This window comes from Balaenoptera physalus, assembly GCF_965194825.1.
Source record: "Balaenoptera physalus genome assembly, chromosome: 1".
Taxonomy (NCBI): Eukaryota; Metazoa; Chordata; class Mammalia; order Artiodactyla; family Balaenopteridae; genus Balaenoptera; species Balaenoptera physalus.
The window spans coordinates 168,172,377-168,199,119 of record NC_138882.1 but is presented as its reverse complement, the minus strand read 5'-3'; the positions used below and the strand labels follow the sequence as shown (position 1 = coordinate 168,199,119).

At 36.9% G+C, this 26,743-nt stretch overlaps 1 protein-coding gene and 1 pseudogene across 14 annotated transcripts in view; both read left to right on the top strand.

Moving 5' to 3' along the window:
* The window catches only part of ZMYM1 (zinc finger MYM-type containing 1), a 35,722-nt gene extending 18,433 nt beyond the window's left edge, over positions 1-17,289 (top strand). For 10 of the 13 annotated variants that reach the window (XM_082415373.1, XM_082415367.1, XM_082415374.1 and 7 more), the window contains 6 exons: positions 1,954-2,128; positions 2,218-2,430; positions 5,063-5,216; positions 6,099-6,236; positions 6,421-6,458; positions 6,818-16,771. In XM_082415373.1, the coding sequence (XP_082271499.1) occupies positions 1,954-2,128; positions 2,218-2,430; positions 5,063-5,216; positions 6,099-6,236; positions 6,421-6,458; positions 6,818-9,124 (3,025 nt within the window). In that variant the 3' untranslated portion in view covers positions 9,125-16,771. The other 3 variants (XM_082415371.1, XM_082415370.1, XM_082415376.1) reach the window with 3 other exon arrangements.
* Positions 17,290-17,310: 21 nt separating this feature from the next.
* Positions 17,311-26,219, top strand: LOC309657878 (ragulator complex protein LAMTOR3 pseudogene; annotated as a pseudogene). The gene is made up of 2 exons: positions 17,311-21,925; positions 21,974-26,219. The product of its transcript is annotated as a ragulator complex protein LAMTOR3 pseudogene (transcript).
* Positions 26,220-26,743: the final 524 nt, after the last annotated feature.

Here is a 26,743-nt window from a genome sequence, read left to right as displayed (position 1 = left end):
CTTCTAAATGTTGTTGTGCTTCATTATGCAATATTTTAAAAATCACATTTTAAAAAAAAAAAAAATCACTAATCTCACCAAGAAAGTCTACGTATTAGGAAGCTATCAAGCTGGAGGTTTTCCAGAATTCTAATTTTCAGTGAGAGCTCATATTTTATCATTGGCAATAACTACTGCCAGTTGTTTTCCTTGAGGTAACAGTCTTACTTTATTCATTTTTGAGAAAATATCTGCCAGATACCTACTTCTGGTTAATAGTTTCCCTGATAGTCATTCTTTGAAGTAAATAGGTATTCCATGAAAAAAGTAGCTAACTCAGTTATTTGTTTGTTTGTTTGTTTGTTTATGGCTGCGTTGGGTCTTTGTTGCTGCATGTGGGCTTTCTCTAGTTGTGGCGAGCAGGGGCTACTCGCGGGCTTCTCGTTGCGGTGGCTTCTCTTGTTGCAGAGCACAGGCTCTAGGCACTTGGGCTTCAGTAGCTATGGCATGTGGGTTCTAGAGCACAGGCTCAGTAGTTGTGGCGCACGGACTTAGTTGCTCCGCGGCATGTGGGATCTTCCCGGACCAGGGCTCGAACCCATGTCCCCTACATTGGCAGTCAGATTCTTAACCACTATGCCACCAGGGAGGTCCCCTAACTCAGGTTTTAACTCTTAACATTCCTACATGAGATTTTCCTTGAAACAACCATCATACTTTGGTGTGCAGGAGGAATAATTTATGCCTATGTCCCATTTCACCTCACAGAATATTAAAAAGATGTACTGAAGGATTGAGTTTTAATAAAGTAAATAACTTACAGCAAATTCATGGTTGTGAATAGCACAAATACTGGTACCTTTTGGCATCACTTCCTTGATTTATGCTAAATAAGGCTCTGGCAGTTTACCCACCATCGCTTTTTTTTTTCCTCCCAATTTATTGAGGTGAAATTCATGTAACAAAAACCATTTCAGTACCGTTTAGTACATTCACAGTATTGTACAACTACCACCTCTATCTAGTTCCAAAACATTTCTATCATCCCAAAGTAAAATGCCTTATCTATTAAGGAGTTTCTCCCCATTCCCCTATCTTCACTACCCTCAACCCCTGGCAACCACCAATCTGCATTCTATCTATGGATTTATCTATTATGAATGTTTTATATAAACGGAATCACAACATGTGACCTTTTGTGTCTGGCTTCTTTCCCTTAGCATAATGTTTTCAAGATTCATTCATGTTGTGGCATGTGTATCAGTACTTCATTGTTTTTTTTAATAGCCGAATAATATACCACAGTTTGTTTATCCATTCATTTGTTGATGAACATTTAGGCTCCTGCTATCTGTTGTAACTGTTAGGAACCCTTGTGTATATGTACTTTTTTGAATACTTTTTTTCAGTTCTTTGGGATATATACCTAGGAGTGGAATTGCAGGGGCCCACCATTGCTTTTGCACCACCCGTTCAAATGTCAACACAGTGAAAAAGGCAAATAACATGTTAATATTATGAAAATAGTTTTGATCCTGTGGACCTCCTGAAAGTATCTGGAGAATCCCCAGGAATTTGTAGACCAAACTTCTAAATCCTCTGTCTTGTAGATTCCAAAGTTCATCAGGTATGAATATGTGATTTCTCATCATGATTCTATAATCACTAGCACCAACTAATACAGGCAAGGTAATCCGCAAACTGTACTATCAGATGTGTTTATAATCCTTAACGTTATAGATGAAGAAATTAACATTTAGGGAATATAAATGACTTAATCACTGTTACTTAATGTAAGTGATAGAATTAGATACCAAATTCAGGTTTTCTTATTTCAAGGCTGATGTTCCTACTATTTCACAGTTCTTCAGGTAAATGAAACAACAGGGCAGAGGGTTAAGGGAGTGATTTAGCTTATGAAAAGAAATAATTATGGTAAAAGAGTTTAATGGTGCCCTTGTTATTTATTTTTAGAGACATTTTAAATCTAAAGGATGTGATCAGTATCCAGCTGGAAGATACTACCAGTAGCAAAACTTTTTGCAGCCAATCTTGTCTTTCATCATATGAAGAAAAAAGAAAACCATTTGATACCATATGTACTAATAGCATTCCAGCCAAGTGCAGCATGTGTCAGAAGACTACTGTTGTAAGTTGCAATATTTCTTAACCTTGAGGGACTCTGATTATTCTGCTTAAATATCAGAGTTTTTACTAAGTCTTTTTTTTAAATCCTAGATTCAGTATGAAGTAAAATACCAGAACATGAAACGTAGTCTTTGCAGTAATGCCTGTTTTTCAAAGTTTCACTCTGCTAACAACCTCATCATGAACTGTTGTGAGAACTGTGGAGCTTACTGTTCCACTAGCTCTAGTCTGTTCCATATACTTCACATGGAAGCACAGTCTCATTACTTTAATAGTTCAAAGAGTATTACAGCACATAAGCAGGTATGAATAAAGATCTGTTGCATAAAGTGAGGACCACTCCATTTGAATTTGATTGCATAAGACTCAAATGAAAAATGGAAGATTGAGTTCCTTCCATTAGTTGGCTTGTGAACGTTTCCACTTTAGGAAACTGGCGGTATACATTTTAGTACCATTGGGAATATTTTTCGTTGGTAAGATGATGAAGGAGATGATATAAAAGACTTCTGACAGTTGTTTTTCACGTAACAATTCATGATAAATGCTGCATGGAGATTTTCCTAAAGAACCTCAGGGTGATCATCTTGCCTTGAAGAACAGGCAGTCAGAGGAAAGCTTATTTATAAGTTAGATAGCAAACATAACAATAGTCTATTGGTCAGTAGGACTCAACCACAGAAGTGTTTTTTATTTTTAATTCCATGTATTTAATTCTTACACCTAAGCAAGGTTAAGATGAATCAAGAATGTCACATGCTTTTTTCTGAATCAGGAGTCCTATTAGACAATAAACCAATGGGAAATAATCCCCTATTTCTGATAGGAGAGCCTTGGATGGGTGGCTCTGAGAGCAGAGAAGCTGGCCCTGCTTTGCAGGACTAAGTGAGCTGAACACAATAGTGGTCTGAGCCCCTTTCATGAGGTGGACTGTCGCATGTCTTGCTCGTTCAGGTGATACTTTGAGACCCAATTGTATCCCTATAAATTCTTCCTTAAAAACAAGCAACTGAAGATGGGAGTCTTAACAAGCCGCAGTTCAAATAGGTCATGTGTGAGCCACAGCTTTTCTATGACAGAATGCCCACACCATGAGAGTACCCTGCCTTGGGACCAGAAATGGGAGAATGGAGAGCATAGAACCCTTTGTCTGAAAGCAGTTAATGCCATTCCTTCTTTTCTTTCTTACCCCTCACACTCAATAAATAGACCTTCTCCTGTTTTTAAGAGCCTGTATATGAGTACTCAGTTATTCAGCATATGTGATGGGACACGGCTTATTTGGCTAGATGAGTTAAAAAGCACCACCTAACACTGTGCCCTGCTGCATTTAAGATATTGTGTGATTGTGATAATGTAGAAAATCCATATTGTTAGTGAACTGTAATCAAGAATTAGATTCCCCGGTGGTCCAGTGGTTGGGACTCTGCGCTTTTACTGACAAGGGCCCGGGTTCAATCCCTGGTCAGGGAACTAGGATCCTGCAAGCCGCACAGCGTGGCCAAAAAAAAAAAAAAAAATTAGTAAAGCACTCAAACCTGTGAATCCAAAAATGCAAAAATGGGGTGGCTTTTTATTTTAAAAAGTTGATTGGTATAATTGTAATTATTTTGGCCACATCTTTTTTAAAATTAATTAATTAACTTATTTATTTATTTATTTATTGCTGTGTTGGGTCTTCATTACCACCTGTGGGCTTTCTCTAGTTACGGCGAGCGGGGGCTACTCACTGCACGTTGCAGTGTGCAGGCTTCTCACTGCGGTGGCTTCTCTTGTTGCGGAGCATGGGCTCTAGGCATGTAGGATCTTCCCAGACCAGGGCTCGAACTGTGTCCCCTGCATTGGCAAGCAGATTCTTAACCACTGCACCACCAGGGAAGCCCCAAAAATTCTTAAAAGTATAAATTTCTGTGTCAACATACAGGGATACTTTAAATATTGTTAGATATTAATGTTTTGTGAATCTTCTCAACCACTGTGCCACCAGGGAAGTCCCTGGCCACATCTTCTTACTAGAGTACATTAGTTAAGTATTAGCTTTCCCACATGAGTAATAAATTAGTTATAAATTATACCACTATTGTTGGTTAATGTAAATATTGGTGAGTTGTTATATTTCATAAAATATGAAAATTCCTACTAATAAGGGACAAAAATAGTAATTTTCAAAATTACACTCTGCTTTTTGTTTCATTGCTCCTTTGCCAATATCCCATTCTTTCACAGAAAAAGAAAATCTGTGTAAGATATTTTCATTTGTCTTTGTACTTTGTACCCCTAAAAGCAGTTGCATTTCATCATTGTCGTTAGTGTTAACTTAGTATTAAGTCCAGGAATGATGGCTCCTGTTTCACCAGAAAGAGTAGGTGGTGAACCTCCCCATTTTCTATCCTTTTCCTTTGCAACCTTACTGCTTACAGAATGCACTATGTTCTGTACCTCTTACTGCTTGTGTGCTGCTTTCTTACAACATGCTTGAAGTTTCACCATGAAGTTAGGCTAGAAAAACAGTGTTTCCCACGGTATCTTGTAATGTGTGTTAGGCATCCTTTTCTGGCTCCTCCTTAGCACCAGTAAAAGGCTTTCCTTAGTTGATGCCCAAGTTGGCATTAAAGACCTGTAATTATAAGACTTTTGTTCATTTGTCCATTTTGTTTAGTTGCCTGGGATGATGAACATCTTTTATGACCACTTTCTTCATTGCTTGCATATGTATTGTTATAGCTATTAATATACCTGACAAATAATACAAATAGTTATCTAATAGATTAATCAGTTTCCTTCATTTTAGTCATTGCAATTTATAAGTGCCTTTTTTCTGGTTTTTAAGAAAGTGCAAAAATATGACTTCATTGTTACTATAATATTTCAACTAAGCAATGGTTGTGGGCATGTCATATACCAGGAATATGAATATTATTTTACTCTCTAACAGAAACCAGCCAAAACACTTACATCTGTTCTTTGCAAATCATTGAAACCCTCAGACGAAATGATTGAGACTAACAATGACTCGGGGAAGACAGAGCTTTTCTGCTCTGTTCATTGTTTCTCTGCTTACAGTAAAGCTAAGATGGAATCTTCTACAGGTACTATTTTTTTAGCAGTTACCAGAGATTTAGTAACTGTTGAAGAATATTACTGCTTTCCTTTAATTTTATAACCTTGATTCATTTCTAAATTAAACTGACTTAAAAGTCAAAACAATCTAAAACTTGTTTCAAAGAACGGTTTCCAGTATTTTTGCATAAAAGGAAGGCTACTTCATCACCAGAGATTTAATATTTATTTGTAAAGATTGTCATATTAGAATATAGAATCTTCTAGTTAGCCCTGCTTTGTAAAAACAAGACTATTAGTTACATTTTTCACATGGAGTAGAGCTAGTCAGAAATACTTTGATGTTCACTAATAGAAAGGGACAGAGAATCCAGAGCCAACTGTGTATCAAAGAGCCTCATATAGGACCAGTGGTGCTAATTTCATAGACGGTGGAATGAATGATTCCCCTGGGGCTTGTGCATCATGCAGACTGGCTTATTATAGAAATCTCTTTAATACTAGCTTAGACACCAACTCAGCTCCATTCATATTGAGTTTATGAATCCTGGAATGGTTAGAAATGATACCCATTAGGAGATTCTATAGCAATGTTCTTCATGGGTAATTTCACAGTAAAGATTTGCTTGACAGTTCAAGCAAATAGTATGAAAGGACTGATAAACTGCGTGCAAAGGTAAAAGATATAAAATGATGGGAAATGTAAATTATCTGTTTAATGTTGATATTAATCTTATCCTAAAGAACCTGGATATTCCTAAGCCCTAATAAAAATTACTCCAGTACCCACTAATACTTAAAGCAATTATTGATAGATATTTGCGTTATTCATTGAAACACTTGTAATTAAACAGTGCTTTCTGATTGATTGATTCTGCCTGGTTTATAAGATATCTTTTAATTTTTATCAGTAAATGTTTCCATGGTGCATGATGCTTCAACAGATCTCCTTTCTCCGAAGAAAGATACAACTCCAGTTATAAGCAATATAGTGTCATTGGCAGATACTCATGAAGCCCTGCCTGTCATGAACTCTGATGAATTACAAGGTAAAAATTGATGTGAAGTTGTTTGACATATACACTGTTTTGCCATACTTGATTAGAATATAGAATCTGTCTTTATTCTAAGTTTTCTTTTGGTTGCCTAATATGAAATAAGCAATTATATAGTTAATGATGCTATTTTATAGATTATGGTATAAGATCTAGAATTTATGCTTTATTTTAACAGGTACAGTTTCTTCAGTAACAGCAAATGTCGTTGAGGATGTAAGTTTTATTCTTAATTGTTTTTGCTACTGTCTTTTCTTTTTTAAGCTTTCTTTTTTTAAACATATTGTGCATGTGTGTATTTGAGCATATTCATTCCTGATTTGATCATAGAGCTCAAAAATGTAGAGCAATAAACACCTTTTGTTATTCACGTTCAGTTTCCCAAATCTCAAGTTTGACTTGAAATTATTAATAAGAATACTAAGTTATAAATAATTGTTAATGTTTCCCCCTAGTGGAGCTCATACTGTAACTCACCCATTGATTTTTTTGTTATTAGAATGGATATGTTCAATATTTTAATTGATTATTTGAAAACTGTTCAAAGAAATGTTATTTTGTCATTTTCTCCCAAGATTTCTAAGACTTCACCCAGTGAATCAAGTAATGGTGTTGCTAATAGTAATGTGGAACAGCCAAGCCTTTCACCATCTTCATCAGTACTCAGTCAGCATACAACTGGCTCCAGTATAGAAGTACAAAAAGATCATGTGTCAAACCAAGATGCTACAAACAGTATGAAATCCATGAAAATAAGCGATGGACTACGTCACCCAAAATTTACATCCAAAGTACAAAAAGTTAAAGGTAAATCACGAAGTATTAAAAAATCTTGGTGTTCAAATTTTCAGCAATTAGAAAACAGTATTAAAAAGGATGTGATATTCTGTTATTCGTGTCAGTTGTTCTGCCAAAAAAAATTTAGCTATGGAGGAGAGTCATTTGCAGCCCAAGGGATTTCCAATTGGAAAAAAACTCTGGAAAAATTCAGAAAGCATGAAAAAAGTGAAATGCATTCAAAGTCATTGCAGTTTTGGAGGGAATACCAGTTTTGTGATGAAGCCGTTAATGACAGTTTATCTAATCATTCAAAACAGATTGAGGGAAATAAAAAGTACCTAAAGCTTATAATTGAAAATATTTTATTTCTTGGAAAGCAGTGTTTACTCTTAAGAGGAAATGACCAGTCTGTTTCATCTGTGAATAAAGGCAATTTTTTAGAATTGTTAGAAATCCGAGCAAAAGATAAAGGAGAAGAAATATTTCGACTTACGAATTCACAAGTTGACTTCTACAATAGTACACAAATTCAAAATGATATTATTGAAATAATAAAGACTGAAATGTTACAAGATATTGTAAATGAGATCAATGTCTCCTCAGCTTTTTCAATAATATGTGAAGAAACAACTGATGGTGCCACTAAAGGACAGTTCTCAATTTGTGTAAGATACCCACAGAAAACATCAAAGGCTATATTAATTAAAGAAAGATTTTTGGGTTTCATAGATGTTGAAGAGATGACTGGGACCAACTTACACAGGAGTATTAAAACTTACCTGCAGCAAATTGGAGTTGATTTGGATAAAATACGAGGCCAGGCCTATGATAGCACCAGTAATTGGAGGGGAAATTTTAATAAAATTGCAGCAGAATTCAAGAAGGAAGAGCCAAGAGCTTTATACCTGCATTGTTACGCACATTTTTTGGATTTAGCAGTGATTAGGTTTTGCAAAGAAGTAAAAGAGCTCCGAAGTGCTCTAAATACTCTCAGTTCTTTGTTCAGCACTATTCATGGGGAAATGTCTGTAAATTTTCAAAACATTTATAAGCTAAGTCAAAATAAAACATGCAAGAAACATACATCACAATCATGTTGGACAGTCCATGATCGTACGTTACTATCTGTGATTGAGGGTCTTCCAGAGGTTATTGAAACACTGGAAGTTCTATCAAGCCATTCTTCAAACACAAGTTTAGCTGATGAATTGAGTGATTTGTTGGCATTGGTTTCCAAATTTGAGTTTATCTTTTGTTTGAAATTCCTTTATCGAGTACTAAGTGTTACAGGAATTCTTTCCAAAGAGCTTCAAAGTGAAACCATAGACATTTTTTCGTTGTCTTCAAAAATAGAAGCAATTTTGGAATGTTTATCATCTGAAAGAAATGATATTTATTTCAAAACTATCTGGGATGGAGCAGAGGAAGTATGTCAAAAAATAACCTGTAAAGGTTTTGAAGTTGAAAGGCCTTCATTTCAGAAAAGAAGAAAAATTCAGAAAACAATAGATCCTAGCAATTCAGACAGTATGTTTTTTCCTACCTCAACAGAAGAACAATATAAAATTAATATTTATTACCAAGGCTTGGATACTATATTACAAAATTTAAAATTGTGTTTTTCAGAGTTTGATTATTGTAAAATGAAGCAGATTTCAGAACTGTTACTTAAATGGAATGAACCATTAAATGAAGCAACAGCTAAAGATGTCCAAGAATTTTATAAACTTGATGCAGACATCATCCCAGAACTTAGATTTTATCGGCAATATGCAAAGCTCAACTTTGTCCTAGATTATGATTGCATCAGCTTCAGCAATCTCGGCCATTTGTTTATTCAGCATGGTCTTCACAATAATATTCCTTGCATATCAATGCTATTATATATTGCTTTGTCTTGGCCAGTTACTTCAGCAAGTGTTGAAAATTCATTTTCTACACTGTCTCGTCTTAAAACATATTTATGTCATACCAGGGGACAAGAAAAGCTTAGTGGCTTAGCCCTAATGGCTGTTGAGCAGGAATTGGTAAATAAACTGATGGAACCTGAAAGACTCAGTGGAACTGTGGAAAAGTTTATCCTACAGGTGAAAGAAATATAATACTTGCTAACTTGAATTTACCTGAAAGAATTTTGTATTTCTGTTGGATATCAGTTTTTATTTCAAATTTTTGTCTTTTAAGAAAAAAAGTTTTTTCATCCGAACATGTAACATTCACTTGGTTCAGAATTCATGACACAGGATGATATACAGTGAAAAGTCTCCTTCCCTTTTTTAGTACCCAGTTTCCCCTCCCAGAAGTATTATCTGTTTTTAAAATATCCTTCTGGAGATACTTAATCATAAATGTACTGTGCAGTGCACATTGTTCTTCAGCTTGCCGTTTTCAGTTAACATGATTTTTTGAGATTGTCCCATATCAGTACATAGAGTTTCTTGATTCTTTTTTTAATAACTGCGTAAGATTTAATTGTATGGATGTACCATAATATATTGGAGCAGTCCCTACTGACAAACATTTTCTTTCCAGTCTCTTACTATTGCAAATAATGCTGCATTTAATAACCTTGTACATAGATCATGTTGCACATTAGTGAGTTGTTGTGAGATAAAATTTTAAACTGAAGTTATTAGGTCAGAAGATTTGTACATTTTTATTTTTCATAGATATTGGCAAATTGCTTTCTATAAGGATTGTATCATTTTATACTCCCACCAACAATGTGTGAGAGTTCCTATTTCCTCGAATCTTTATAAAGTATTAACAAACATTTTGATCTTTGCCAGTCTGTTAGTTGAATAATGATATGTTAATCTCCGTGGAGATTAAATCTCAATAGAATTTTTTATTTTCACTTAAGAATAAGGTTGCGTATCTGCTTGAGCCATTTGTATTTCCTTTTCTGTGAAATCTCATATATTAAACATTAAAACTCTAAATATTGCTGTGGTTTTGGTTGACTTAGCTGGATGACACAATAGGAATTCCTAGTCTACTTTATGAAAATATGACTATTTTTCAAATAATTCTGAAAGAACTCTTTCTGTCTTAACACTTCAGAAAAGTTTAGATAACAAGGGAAATGTGTTCCTCAAAGATTTGAAAGAATTTAGTGGTAGATATATCTGAGGCTGGTTTTCTTTTATAACTTGTAATTTTTCTAGAAAGAACATCTATTTCATTGAGTCCTTCTTTCAAATGAATTCGCTTAGAGTTGTAGAAAGTATTCTCTTAATTTCTTCTATATACCTATACTTGCTTTCTTCATTGATCTTCTATACACATTTTCCTTCTTGATTAGGCCAAAACTAGTGATTTATTTTATTTAGTTGTTTTCCATACACATTCTTAGGTTTATTTATCAATCCTACTCTACTTTTTAATTATGGTTGATTTTTAACATATAAAAATAAAAGAACATAACAATTAACATTTAGTCCTATTAAATCCTAACATTTTGCCATGCTCCAGATTTTTATTTCAGAAATAAAATATTATAGATTGGGTTAAAGCTCCCTTGCAAATCTTTTCCTGATAATATTTCTGTTTTTCCCCAGAGGCAGTGATCATTTGGTGTGCATCATTCCATGCATATATAATTTTATACTTAATACATAGCCGTGTTGCACATGATTGTAAACTTTATATAAAACTTTAAGTTGCATTGTGCTTATCTTTCTGCAATTTGCTTTCTTTCACTCAGTGTTGTTTGAGATTTATATGTGGATTTCTAGTTCATTTATTCTAGTTGCTGAATACCATTCCATTATATGAGTATACAAGTTCATCCTTTATTTATTTATTTATTTATTTTGTGTGTGTGCTGAAATTTTTTTTTTAACATCTTTATTGGAGTATAATTGCTTTACAATGGTGTGTTTCTTTTGTATAACAAAGTAAATCAGCTATACATACACATATATCCCCATATCTCCTCCCTCTTGCGTCTCCCTCCCACCCTCTCTATCCCACCCCTCTAGGGTAGACATCCTTTATTTAAATGGATATTTTATATGTCTGATTTTGCGTTTTTATAATACTCCAGTGATCTTTTTTTTTATGTGGTATGCACATTCAACAAATATTTATTGAGCAAGTACAATATACCAGATGCTATTCTAGCTGCTGGAGATCCAGCAGAGAATAAAATAAGACCTTGACTCCAATGAAACTTGGCTTTCTAATGTGGAAATCCAAGAAAGATATTAGAAGAGGTTGCTTACCAACTCTTCATGTAGATAAATAGATGATAATACAGAAAAGTATTTGTACGCTTCGTAGGATAAAAGATGAGGCTTTGAGAGCTGTGGCTACCTGAGGCTTTACCCTACTGGCCCACAAGTTGGGAAGGTCTGTTCTAAGGTACTTACTTAGAGGTGGACTTGATGGGCCAAGGCTATGTGCATCTTCCACTTTAATTAGACTTCTCAGTTATACCGTTTTTCTACTCCCACCCACAATATCTGTGTCTGTTGTTCCACATCCTTGTCAACATTTAATACTGTCATTTTACTCTTTTTTAAAAATTCATTGATTTCTACTTTAATAGAGGGCAGTTAATCTTTAGTATTCAATGCTTATTGCATACATTTTCATTCTTTTCTGTCTGGTAATGAAAGTGCTTAACACTATGAACTTTCCTCAGAGGTGACATTTGCCTACCATGTGTTCTTCTCATTTTCATTATTTTCTAGCTATTTGCATTTGTGATTTCTATCTTACTGTGGAAGCAAGAGTTAATTTCAAGAGGTTGGGTGGTTTTTTTCCCTTTTTTTTTTTTTTACTTTTTTAATAGTCTACTATAAAGCCAGTAAAATAAGAGCTAGACCTGAAAAAGAAAAAAATGAGACCTACAGTAATTAAAACAGCTTTCCTGGGAATTCCCTGGTGGTCCAGTGATTAGCATTCAGCGCTTCCACTGCTGGGGGCCTGGGTTCAATCCCTGGTCAGGGAACTAAGATCCTGCAAGTGTGGCCAAAAAAAAAAAAAAAGCTTTCTTTGTTGAATACCTACTATGCAAGCTAGTACTTTTCTCAGTGCTTTATGTTATTTCACTTCTCATAACCTATTATTTTATGGAAGAAACTAAGACACAGAGGGTAAAGGTCACATAATTAGTAAACAGTGAATCTAGGATTTGTACCCAGGCAGCGTGACTCCAAAGCTCATGCTTCTAATCACTGTGCTCTACTACCTTTTATATAAACTGTTATCACAGATATTCCTAAATAAAAAATTAACTACCAGAAGTACATTGAAGAATAGAAGATGACAGAAATAGCAGTGTATTTTTTTGATCTCCCAAATCCCTTCATAAAAGCAAAAACCCATGCATGGCATCTATAGCAAGTCTTGGTGACAAGGTATCCCCGCAATCCCAAAATAAAATTAGATAGTGACAAACTCAAAAGCAACTGTAAAACCTGAGTAGTGCCATTTATCTGTATGGAAGGTCATGGATGAAAATCAGTGGGACGTCTGATGGCCTTGAGAATAGATCTCCCAAATCAACAGGTTTCCACTGGAAAGCATGGCCAGCCAATTTGAAAACTGCAGCCAAAAAGTGAAGGTTCCTGGAGATGCCAATTTGCAGGTGAGTTTAAGGGGACTGTGCTAAATTCCAAATTTGTTGGAGTAGTCTAGGTCCTTATGAGCTCTTGAAACTAACAAATGTAAGCTTCATTCCAAAACAAAACCCTTTCAAGGAGAAACTGCTGGCTGTATACACCAAATTCTGCAGGACAGGGGCGATAGGGTCAAAGGATAGACAATGTATAGTGTGAAGTGAGGGAGAGAAGCAAAGGAAGCAGATCTCAGAACTAGGTCATTTATTTTAGTCACTTTGTGAAAATAATAGTATTTCATGAACCTTGAAGACGGAAAAGTTAATTCTGTCTCCTCAAAAGTACAGGTAAATGTTTCACTTAAAACTTAGCAACGGAAAAGAATTGTGAAATATGATACAAAATTATAAGAATATAGAACAGAGTAGATCCTTACAAAAATCTGTTTCAAACCAAGCTAAAAGAAATGATAAAAGCCATAAAAGAACTATAAACAAGAATTAGAAAAACTCAGGTGAGTGGATAAAAGAAAGGTTTAAAAAGATAAGTGACAAGAATTCAGGAAAGCATTAGAAATTAGAAGAAAAGTCACCATAAAAGTGAAAACTAATCTAGAAGGAACTCAAAAGTGAATAAACACAATTGATAATCCCTAAGAGAAATAGAGGGTGGAAATGGAAAGAAGGAAAATGTTTTAAATCAAGAGAAGAGTGATAATCACATACTGAAAACCTGATATCCATATAAATAGAGTCTGCGAAGAAATCCAAAGCAATGGAAAAGAGCAAATACTAAAAACTATGTGCCAGTTACGCTATTATCTATGCACCCACCCCTCTATACTCGGCTTTGTGGTGATGAAGCTGGAATGCTGCACATTTCTGCTTTAGCTGGATTTATGTTAGCCTCTGCCAATAGGGGTCACTAGAGGGAGACTGCAAGTCTGAAGGAAAGGATTTGTTCCATCCTGTCTACTTTCTGTGAGCTTTATGTCTGCTTGTGGTTCTTGTGAGCATTATGCCAGCAATGCTGTTTTCATCCAGCACTTCCTTCCCTAGCAGCAGCTGAATCTGGTTGCAGTTTCTATTACACTTGCAGAAGCCCTATCATCATGACTCCTCCTGTCAGAGACACCCGCAGCCCCTCTTCAGGGATCTAGGTCTTAGGCCCAAACTCAGAGACCAGCACCAGCATCATCCCTCCTCAGAGCTGTAACTTCCAGCTCCATGAGACCCCTCTAAATGTAAATTCCTGTCTCCTTTCTTTGTTCTCTCATCTCAGGATATTAGCTGCTACCTCCATGACATCTTGATGTTCTCTTTATCCTTTCAGTAGCTTAGTTAACTTTATACTTAATATGTTTTTACATTCTCTCTGTTCAGATAAGTAGTATGGCTTCTGCTTCCTGACTGAACCCTGGCCGATAACACTGAATTCAAGAGAACTTGCCTGAAATTAGAAAGACTTTATGTATTGAAAAGACACACTGTGCACCTAGGAACACTGACCCAGAATGGTCAGTACTGAGTAATGGCCTAAAAAAAGAATGAAAAAATTTATAAAGGGTTTTTTGAAGAAAAAGTCCTTTGAGAGTCCATGCCAAAAAAAAAAGCACGTATAGGGAAGGTAAATCCAATTATTTTCACACTTTTCCATAATGACACTCTATGCCAAAAGACAATGAAGTAATATGAACTTACTCAGGATTTTATATCCAACCAAATGGACTTTCAAGCATAAAAGTCACAGGCTATCATCAATATGCAAATTCATGGAACATTGTTTCCATGACCCCTACCTGAGGAATGTATTAGAATAAGGTTCAGGTAACCAGATTGACTGAGAGGCATTGACGTAAAGCATGGTAAAGTTTTGCAAGTATTAAATGAATAAAATTAAAATATTACCTTGTTTAATTAATGCATCTAGGCAGTGATCATCAGTGGCTGCTAACATCACTAATACAGCCAGACACTGTGTACTTCCTAATGGACATACTCACCAGCTGAGATATGCATCCTTCTCAGAGGTCTGAATTTCAGTTCAACAGGACTATTCTTCCAGGCTTCTAAGTATTAATAATTCCAACTTCTCTTTTTTCTCCCAGTCCTAGCAGCTTCCTACAGTTGCTGCTGCTGTAATACCTTAGTGCTCTAGCCTTTCTAGTTCTGTAATTCAAATAACATGTGGTTCCAGTCTCCTTACTGGACTTTGACTGATATAGCACTACCTATGAAGTAATCTTCCCAAATAATTTGATCTTGAATCTTATCAAGACCCTAGATCTAGCTGCTTGTTTACTGGAAATACAGGGGGTCAGAGGAACATATTAAACATCACTGGGATTAACCAGCAAAATCCAAATCCTAGGAGACTGCACAGGATAAACAAAAAACTTGAACAAAAACTTACAAGGAAAAAATAAGATGGCAGAGCATCCTATAGATTAAAGGAGAAGTAGGAGTCATGTCAGTGAATTGCAGTGTGTAAACCATGTTTAGATCTTTAAGCAACTGTGAACAATGGATATTTGTAATGACATTGTGGTTATGTGTTTTTTAAAAGTCACTTTTAGGGACTTCCCTGGTGGTGCAGTGGTTAAGAATCTGCCTGCTGATGCAGGGGACACAGGTTCGAGCCCTGGTCCGGGAAGATACCACATGCCGCGGAGCAACTAAGCCCATGCACCACAACTAATGAGCCTGCGTTCTAGAGCCTACGTGCCACAGCTACTGAAGTCCGCGTGCCTAGAGGCCATGCTCTGCACCAAAAAGAAACCACTGCAATGAGAAGCCCACACACCGCAACGAAGAGTAGCCCCCTCACCACAACTAGAGAAAGCCCAGGTGCAGCAATGAAGACCCAACGCAGCCAATAAATAAAAAGTCACTTTTAGACAAAAATACTTCAGGCATTAGTGGATGAAATTACATGAAATTTGGGGCTTCAAAATAATAACGGGAGAGGGGGAGTACGTGAGGGTCAGGATGAAACAAGATTGGCCATGATTTCATAGTTGTTGAATCTAGGTGATAGGTACATAGGGATTCACTGTATTGTTACTCAGCTTTTTTTTTGGCTGCAGTGGGTCTTCATTGCTGCGCACGGGCTTTCTCTAATTGTGGTGAGCGGGCGCTACTCTTCATTGCGGTGAGCGGGCTTCTCCTTGCAGTGGCTTCTTTTGTTACGGAGCATGGGGTTTTGGTGCACGGGCTTCAGTAGTTGTGGCTCACGGGCTCTAGAGCACAGGCTCAGTAGTTGTGGCTCACAGGCTTAGTTGCTCTGCGGCACGTGGGATCTTCCCGGACCAAGGCTCGAACCCGTGTCCCCTGCATTGGCAGACGGATTCTTAACCACTGCGCCACCAGGGAAGTCCCTGTTACTCAGCTTTTACATGTGAAGTTTTCTATTATAAAAATTTTTTTAAATGATGAACTATTACCCGTTGCAGTTCATGTCAAGAATGTAAAGGTGTTTCAATATTAGGAAATTTATTTATGAAATGCAACAAAATATATCAAATTAAGAAAATGATATCAGTATATACAATAAAAGCATTGATAAAGCTTTAACTTTTGTGCCTGATTTTTAAAACCTTGGTAAAATTAGAATAAAAGGTTTTTTCTGTTAACGATAAAATGTTGGTAATATGTTTATTAATGTGTATGTATAGACCTAGCCAATAGTACATATAACATCATGCTTAAAGGTGAAATATTAGGAGCACTACCACAAAAGTATCAGAAACAAGCCATAGATACTATCAACCATCTTACATAACACTTTTAAATTAAGATATTTTTAGATAATTGTAGGTTTATATAACGTAGCAAGAAATAATACAGAAAGATCTCATATATCGTTCACCCAGCTTCCCCCTATGGTAACATCTTGCATAACTGTAATACAGTATCACAACAGGAATTTAAACATTGATACAATCCACTGATCTTATTCAGATTCACCAGTTTTACATGTACTCATGTGTACTTGTATTTACTTTTATGCAGTTTTATCATGTATGGATTTATGTAATCACCACTATAGTCAAGATACAAAACAATTCCATCAACACAGTGATCCCTTGTGATACTTTTATAAGTACACCAACCTTCCTCTCTCCCTTCTATCCTTAACCATTGGCAACTACTAATCTATACTCCATCTCTATAATTTTGTCTTTTCAAGAATGAATGGAATCATACAGCATATAGTCTTTTGGGACTGCTTTTTTCACTCAGCATAATACCCTTAAAATCTACCCAAGTTGTTAACGTGTCTCAATAGTCCACTCCTGTTTGTCCCTGAGTAATGTTATTGATGTACTTGTTTAACAGTTCATGCTTTGAAGGACATTTGGATTGTTTCCAGTTTTAAGCTATTACAAATAAAGCTGCTGTGAACATTTGTGTACATGATTTTTGTGTAAACATAAATTTTCATTTTTCTAGTCTAAATGCCCAAGAGTACCATTGCTGGATTGAATGGTAATTACATGTTTAGTTTTCTATAAAACAAAAAAACAAAAAAAACCTGCCAAACTATTTTCCAAAGTGGCTGTACCATTTTACATTCCACCAGCAATGTATGAGCAATCCAGATTCTCTGCATCCCTTGCAACATTTGATGTTGTCACTACTTTTTATTTTAGCCATTCTGATAGGTGTGTAGTTATATCCCACTGGAGATTAGATAGATAGATAGATGATAGATAGATAGATAGATAGATAGATAGATAGATAGATAGATAGATAGATAGATATAGATATATATACCCCCATTAATTTGCATTTCTCTTAAGGTAATGATGTTGGGAATATTTCCATGTGGTTATTTGCCATCCTCTTTGGTGGAGGAGTTGGCCTCAGCTAGAAATATGGACAGTTCATCCATTATAACAGAAGAAAAGGAATATGTAGGTACAGGGACTTCCCTGGTGGTCCAGTGGGTAAGACTCTGCACTCCTAATGCAGGGGGCTGGGGTTCGATCCCTGGTCAGGGAACTGGATCCCACATGCATGCCGCAACTAAGAGTCCTCATGGTGCAACTATGAGCCCAGATGCCACAACTAAAGATCCTGCATGCCGCAATGAAGATCCCGCATGATGCAACTGAGACCCGGCACAGCCAAAATGAGTAAGTAAATAAATAATTTTTTTTTCAAAAAAGGAATATGTAGGTACAGATGTAGGTAGGTGGGGAGATATGACTGTAGAAGCTTGTGAAAGTTCTGAGTGTTTCTATTTTCTCAATGAAACAGAAAAGGTCATCTTCTGAAAATGAAGATGAAAAAAGAGGCATTGGAGCTTTGAAGAAAGAGGATATGGCATGAAACAGAATTTAATAAAATAAAGACAAAAATCATGTGATTGCTGGGCAGCAAAAAGGGATCCCTAGAGATCAGTAAGCAGACTTTAAAGACAGTCAATGTATATGGATTAGACAGAATTGGATTTTATCATGATTTTGATTTTTGCCAGATGAGTTCAATTAAGCAAAAGTAAGGCAGAGGAGTTAGAATGTATGCAATGCCAAATTAAACTTATCAGTATTAAGTATCTACCATTTTATTGAGTGCTTACCATCTACTAGGAACATTAAAAAGTAGCAAAGTATTGAAAGTAAACTTATCTCATCCATTCTTATATCTAGGAAATGGTGTTAACTCTTCATTCTGCTCCCTCTTTAGGCAGGCCAAATCTTCTAGGGAGATGGCAAGGGCAATAAGCACACTGAAAAATGTTTCTAGATTACTACAATCCCAGGCCAGCTCACATGGGACAGTGGTAGAGTGAGCCTCCCTTGAGCCTCCTTGCCCCTTTTCTTTAGTTCAAGGTTTTCTTCATGCAGTGATATCTACAAAATAGCAAACAGTCAAAACAAGGTGGGTGTACAATTACGTGCTTTATTAATTACAATGACATTACTTGAGTCCTCAGGAGAAGCAGCACAGCTCCAGTACCCTGAAAGTTCTCCAACACGCATGTTTAAATTTATATATGCATACAAAACCAAAAGCCCTCTCTTCTTGTTCTCTTGTTTGACTCCACCTGAGTTTCCACCAGTATGTCTCTTGATAGAAGTCTATACCAGCTCCATGGACTACCCACTTTAATGCCCCAAAGAGACCTTTGCTTTTACACCCATCTTGTTTTATTACCTTTATTAGTATCTGCTCAGTTCTTCCTTAATACTAGTTATAATGTTAGTTGGTTTTCCTCCAAATATGTGGAAGCTATATTTTGCTTTTTAATCAAAAGTATGCCCCCCAAAATATATATATATGTGTGTGTGTGTGTGTGTGTGTAATCTATTGCTTCTGTTTCTCTGAAGAACCCTAAGATGTATATACTTATTCCACTAAAGAAAATGAGTCCATAGAAAACCAAAGATAATCTTTTCTTTAGAAAAAAAAAAAACTACTTGAACTCATATAAAGCAATGAAATTTAAAATATGACATCTATGTAGGAATGGATAGTTCACTGGGCCAGATATATAAAGAAATCTAGTATATGATGAAGACAGCTGAACTAGTGAAGGCAATTTTGATTATCAAGTGACCAAAGCAATTCAAACTAGCTTAAGCAAACAGATTACTTAAGTGAATTGTGAAGTTAAATTCAGGTAGAACTGGAAGCCATGCAAATGATGTCACCACAGCTCTTTCTTTTTATCATTAAGCTTTGCTCTTCTATATTGGTTTCATTTTCAAAGAGTTCTCTCTGAGGTAGAAAAAGATGACCAAAGCGAAGCCTGGCCTTTTGCCTTTCTCCATGGTGCCCATTACTTAGCCAATAAGGCTGATAGTCCCAGAGGAATATGAACTCAGGAAAAGATTAGATAGCTGAGGAGCATAAACTATTGAAGAAATGCAATAAATTGACTAAACTACAGAACAAGAAGATATAAAGAAATATCCAGAACAAAAATTTTAAATATACATAATGAACAGCCTCAAAAAGATAAGGGATAATATTGAAAACATGAAGCAAGAATAAGAGTTATAGAGGGAAACTAAATGCTGCTATAAAAGAATAACTGAAATAACATATTCCAATAAAAATTTTAAAAAGAAATAACAGAAAAGGTAAGGTGAAGAAAACAAGAGAATATATGAAAAAAAGGAGGGGCTTCCCTGGTGGCGCAGTGGTTGAGAATCTGCCTGCCAATGCAGGGGACACGGGTTCGAGCCCTGGTCTGGGAAGATCCCACATGCCACGGAGCAGCTGGGCCCGTGAGCCACAACTACTGAACCTGCAAGTCTGGAGCCTGTGCTCTGCAACAAGAGAGGCCGTGACAGTGAGAGGCCCGCACACTGCGATGAAGAGTGGCCCCCGCTTGCAGCAACTAGAGAAAGCCCTCGCACAGAAACGAAGACCCAACACAGCCAAAAATAAATAAATAAAATAAATAAATAAATAAATAAAAATTAAAAAAAAAAAAAGAAAAGAATCTAAACGTTTAACTACAAAAAAATCAACACAAAAGAAGACAGTAATGGGAACTCCCTGGTAGTCCAGTGGTTAAGACTTGGTGCTTCCACTCCGGTGGGCCCAGGTTCAATCCCACAAGCCAGCCATGTGGCGAGCGAGGCAGAAAAAAAAAGACAGTAATTCAGGAAATGAGGGATGAAAAAGCTATAAGGCATACAGAAAACAAATAACAAAATGACAGAAGTAGGTCCCTCCTTATCAGTAACTACTTTAAATATAAATAGTTTAAACTCTCCAATCAAAAGACGGATTGACAGAATGAATTTTAAAAACTATGATCCAACAAACAAGGACAGCACTACTGTATAATAAAGGAAACTCTACTCAATATCTTGTAATAACCTATAATGGAAGAAAATGTAAAACAAGCATATATACATATATATATATAACTGAATCACTTTGCTGTACACCTGAAACTAACACAGCATTGTAAATCAACTATATTTCAATAAAAAAAATTTTTTAATGATCCAGACTCAGAGATATAGAGAACAGGCATGTGGTTGCCAAGGGGGAGAGGGGTAGGGAAAGGAAGGATTGGGAGCTTGGGATTAACAGATGCAAACTATTATATATAAGATGGATAAACAACAAGGTCCTACCGTATAGTACAGGGAACTATATTCAATATCCTGTGATAAACCATAATGGAAAAGAATAGGAAAAAGCGTATATATGTAAAACTGAGTCACTTTGCTGTACAGCAGAAATTGACACAATGTAAATTGACTATACTTTAATAAAAATTTTAAAAAATAATAAAAATAAACATGATCCAACTATATGCTGTCTATGAAAGACTCACTTTATTTTATTTTTATTTTTTATTTTTTTTTATTTTTGGTTGCGTTGGGTCTTCGTTGCTGTCCACGGGATTTCTCTGGTTACGACGAGCGGGGGCCACTCTTCGTTGCGGTGCAAGGGCTTCCCATTGCAGTGGCTTCTCCTGTTGGGAGCACGGGCTCTAGGCGCACGGACCTCAGTAGCTGTGGCATGCGGGCTCAGTAGTTGTGGCACACGGGCTTAGTTACACCGCGGCATGTGGGATCTTCCTGGGCCAGGGCTCGAACCCTTGTCCCCTGCATTGGAAGGCAGAGTCTTAACCACTGCACCAGCAGGGGAGCCCAAGACTCACTTTAGATCCAAAGAGACAAAAAGGCTGAAGTGGAAGAATGGAAAGAGATATTCCACAGAAATAGTAACCAAAAGAGAACAAGTGATTATATATTATCAGACAAAATAGACTTTAATTTTTTTTAAAAGGTTACAAGAGACAAGGACATTATACATTAATAAAAAGGTCAAATATAGGTGACTTTCCTGGCAGTGCAGGGGTTAAGACTCCACACTTCCATTGCAGGGGGCACAGGTTCCATCCCTGGCCAGGGAAATAAGATCCAACATGCTGCAAAGCACGGCCAAAAAAAAAGGTCAGATATAGCAAGAAGATAACAATTATAAAAATTATGCATATTATAATAGATTATCAAACTATATGAAGCAAAAAATTGGCAGAATTAAAGGGAGGAGTAGACAGTTCTATAATAATAGTTGGAGAGAGAAACTGTTAGCCCGGAAACCCAGGCGTGGAGACATCCTGCCAGGAGAAAGGGGTTCATTATGGCGGATGACCTAAAACAATTCCTGTCTAAAAAATTACCAAGTGTTGAGGGGCTCCATGCTGTTGTTGTGTCAGATAGAGTGCCTGTCATTAAAGTGGCCAATGATAATGCTCCAGAGCATGCTCTGAGACCTGGTTATCTACTTTTGCCCTTGCAACACACCATGGGAGCAAACTCGGACTTTCAAAAAATAAATTATCATCTGTTACTATTGGGTTGGCCAAAATTTCGTTCAGGTTTTTCCATAACATCTTACGGAAAAATCCGAACTAACTTTTTGGCCAATCCAATGTAACACCTACCAGGCAGCTCAATTCAATCATCTACCTTTGGTGATGCGTTTCATAGCCAGCAGCAATGCCAATGTAGGACTAATTGTCAGCCTAGAAAAAGAACTTGCTCCATTATTTGAAGAACTGAGACAAGTTGTGGAGGTTTCTTAATCTGACAGTGGTTTCAATGTATATCTTATCTTCATTATATCAGACACAATATCAATCCAGCAATCTGTAGACCACAAGAATACGTGTATCCATGTACTCAAGAAAGGGCCCCTTTTTCCACCTTACACTAAAGAAAGAGCCTATAGATAGAATTCATGGACAGATTGATATCTTTTCTTGTGTAGGGTCTTTTCTTATTTAGTGAGATCTGGGGATACCACAGAAGTAGTTCAATCTATCACAGCTCCCAGGGAGTTAGTCTAGTCACCAAATATGTATGAGATTCTATTCAGTGGGTCAGAATCAAAATGATAATTTAGGGACTTCCCTGGCAGTCCAGTGGTTAAGAGTCTGCTCTTCCAATGCAGGGGGTGCAGGTTCTATCCCTGGTCGGGGAACTAAGATCCCACATGCCTCAGGGTGCAGCCAAAAAATTTAAAAATGATACTTTGATCCACGTGAACCATGAAGTGTTCCCTATTGTACAATACACCAGGCCTGCAGAATGAAGCAGACTCTTTTTCTTATTGTGAATAATGAAGACATATTTTTCTTCATATTATTTTCTTTGTGTTGAGTGTGAGGAAGATAAAATGGCTTAGTAAAAGTAATAAAATCAGTACAAACCTAACTTTCTTTGTATATATTATTTTGTAGTATAGGTGAGTATTACTAATTGATATGATTCTTCTCAGAGGGTGCTACTCTTTAATGGAAATGAGAATGATAGCTAATAGTTTTTTCTTCCACTCTGCTTTCTATAACCAACCAGTGTTTTTTTAATGTTTTTGTATTCTTTATAAAATTTAGATGTAATTCATTATTGAATTCTGTTTCCAATGTCGGTATGTATGTAAACATGATAGTATAGCCCTTTTTTTCATACATGAATATAAATCAAATAGTATTTTTAAAAGTACAGTTTGAGCACTATATAGGTTTTTCCCCTCAGATTGTTTTCAAAAGTTTAAAGACTTGGGGCTTCCCTGGTGGCGCAGTGGTTGAGAGTCTGCCTGCCGGTGCAGGGGACACGGGTTCGAGCCTGGGTCTGGGAGGATCCCACATGCCACGGAGCAACTGGGCCCGTGAGCCACAATTACTGAGCCTGCGCGTCTGGAGCCTGTGCTCCGCAACGGGAGAGGCCGCTATGGTGAGAGGCCCGCGCACTGCAGTGAGGAGTGGCCCCCGCTTACCACAACTAGAGAAAGCCCTCGCGCAGAAACGAAGACCCAACACGCCATAAAAATAAATAAAAATTAAAAAAAATAAAAAAAAAAGTTTAAAGACTATAATTAACTTAATTTCCTTTTCAACCACATGAATGGGTAGTGAATGTTTCTTGTCAGGTTTGGAGACTGTATTTCCTAGCATAGACTGTCAATTAGAAAATAAACCTCTTCCATGAGCTTAAAAATAATAATAATAATAATGTTGGAGACTTCAATACCCTACTCGCAATAATGGACAGAACAACCACAAAGAAGATAATAAGGAAATAGAAGACTTGAACAACACAATAAATCAACTAGAGCTAACAGACATAAACAGAACATTTTATGCCACAATAAAATACACATTCTTCTCAAGTTCAGGTGGGACACTCTCCAGGACAGACCATGTGTTAGAGCACAAAATTAAGTCTCAGTATATCTAAGAAGATAGATATCTTCTCTGACCACCATGGGATGGAGTTAGAAATCAATAACAGAAGGAAACCTGGAAAATACACAAAGCTACAGTAATCAAAACGTGTGGTATTAGCATAAAGACAAACATATAAAACAATGAAATTGAATAGGGAGTCCAGAAATAAACTCTCACTTATATGGAAAACTGATTTGCAGCAAGAGTTTTAAGACCATTCAAAGGGGAAAAGACAGTAGTTTCAATAAATGGTGCTAAGAAAACTGGATATCTACGTGTAAAATAATGAAGTTGGACTCTTACCTAGCACCAACAAAAAAAATTATAACAAAATGGGGGGAACTTCCCTAGTGACACAGTGGTTAAGAATCCGTCTGCCAGTGCAGGGGACACAGGTTCAATACCTATTCCGGGAAGATCCCACATGCAGCAGAGAAACTAAGCCTGTGTGCCACAACTACAGAGCCTGTGCACCACAACTACTGAAGCCCGTGCACTCTAGGGCCCAAGTGTTGCAACTACTAAGCCCACGTGCTGCAACTACTGAAGGCCGCATGCCTAGAGCCCATGTTCTGCAACAAGAGAAGCCACCACAATGAGAAGCCTGAGCACCGCAATGAAAAGTAGCCCCCGCTCACCACAACTAGAGAAAGCCCACACCCAGCAACAAAGACCCAACACAGCCAATAAATAAATAAATAAATAAAAATGAAAAAAAAAATGGGGACTTCCCTGGTGGACCAGTGGGTAAGACTCCGCACTCCCAATGCATGGGGCACAGGTTCAATCCCTAGTTGGGGAACTAGATCCCACATGCATGCTGCAACTAAGAGTCCACATGCTGCAACTAAAGGTCTCACATGCTGCAACTAAACATGCCACAACGAAGATCCCACATGCCACAACTAAGACCCAGTGCAGCCTAAATAAATAAATAAGTATCAAAAAAATGAAAATGAATCCATGACCTAAATGTAAGACTTAAAACTTTAGAACTCTTAGAAGAAAACATTGGGCACAACTTTAAGACACTGGATTTGGTGATAATTTCTTGGATATGACACCAAATGTACAGGTTAAAAAAAAAAGAAATAGGCAAATTGGACTTCACAAAAATTTTTAAATCTTGTGTATCAAGAGACATTATCAACAGAATAAAATAGCAATAAAGAGTGGGAAAAATATTTGCAATTCATATATCTGATAAAAGATTAATATTCAGAATATAGAGAACTCCTAAAACTCAACAACAACAACAACAAAAAACAACCAAATTTTAAAATGAGCAAAGGTCTTGAATAGACATTTCTTTAAGAAGGTACACAAATGGCCCATAAGCACATGAAAAGATGCTCAATATCACTAATCATTAAGGAAATGCACACCAAAACTACAATGAGGGCTTCCTTGGTGGCACAGTGGTTAAGAATCCTCCTGCCAATGCAGGGGACACAGGTTCAAGCCCTGGTCCGGGAAGGTCCCACATGCCGCGGAGCAACTAAGCTCGTGTGCCACAACTACTGAGCCTGCATGCCACAACTACTGAAGCCCGTGGGCCTAGAGCCCGTGCTCCGCAACAAGAGAAGCCACCGCAATGAGAAGCCCACGTGCGTACCGCAACAAAGAGTAGCCCCCGCTTGCCGCAACTAGAGAAAGCCCGCGTGCAGCAACGAAGACCCAATGCAACCAAAAATAAATAAATTAAATAAATTTAAAAACAAAACAAAAAACTACAATGAGAGGGAATTCCCTGAGGGTCCACTGCTTAGGACTCTGTGCTTTCACTGCCGAGAGCCCAGCTTCAATCCCTGGTCAGGGAACTAAGATCCTGCAAGCCGTGCAGGGTGGCCAGAAACAAAAACAAAAACCTACAATGAGTCTAGCTTATACCTATTAGGATGGCTACTTTAAACAAACAGAAAGTAACAAATGTTGGCAAAGATGTGGAGAAACTGAAACCTTTGTGCACTGTTAGTGGGAAGGTAAAATTGTACAGCCGTTATGAAAAACAGTATGACAGTTCCTCAAAAAGTTAAAAATAGAATTTCCATATGGTGCAGCAGTTCCACTTCTGGGTCGATATTCAAAAGAATTGGAAGCAGGACCTTGAGGAAATTCCCTGGCAGTCCAGTGGTTAGGACTCTGCACTTTCACTGCCAAGGGCCCAGTTTCAGTCCCTGATTGGAGAACTAAGATCCCACAAGCCGTGAGGCACAGCCAAAAAGATAAAAAAAACAAACAAAAAATACAACAAAAAAAGCTCTACAAATGACAAATGCTGGAGAGGATGTGGAGAAAAGGGAACCCTCCTATACTGTTGGTGGGAATGTAAGTTGGTACAGCCACTATGGAAAACAGTAGGGTGGTTCCTCAGAAAACTAATAATAGAACTACCATATGATCCAGCAATACCACTTCTGGGCATATATCCAGAAAAAACTCTAATCCAAAAAGATACATGCACCCCAATGTTCATAGCAGCACTGTTCATAATAGCCAAGACATGGAAACAGCATAAATGTCCATTGACAGATGAATGGGTAAAGAAGATGTGGTACATATATACAATGGAATATTACTCAGCCATGAAAAAGAACAAAATAATGCCATTTGCAGCAACATGGATGAAACTACAGATTATCATACTAAGTGAAGTAAGTCAGAAAGAGAAAGACAAATATCATATGATATCACTTATATGTAGCACCTAAAATATGACACAAATGAACCTATTTATGAAACGGAAACAGACTCACAGACGTAGAGAACAGACTTGTGGTTGCCAAGGGGGAGGGGCTTGGGGGAGGGATGTAGTGGGAGGTTGGGGTTAGCAGATGTAAGCTATTATACATGGAATGGATAAACAACAAGGTCCTACTGTATAGCACAGAGAACTATATTCAGTATCCTATGATAAACCATATGGAAAAGAATATTTTTTAAAAA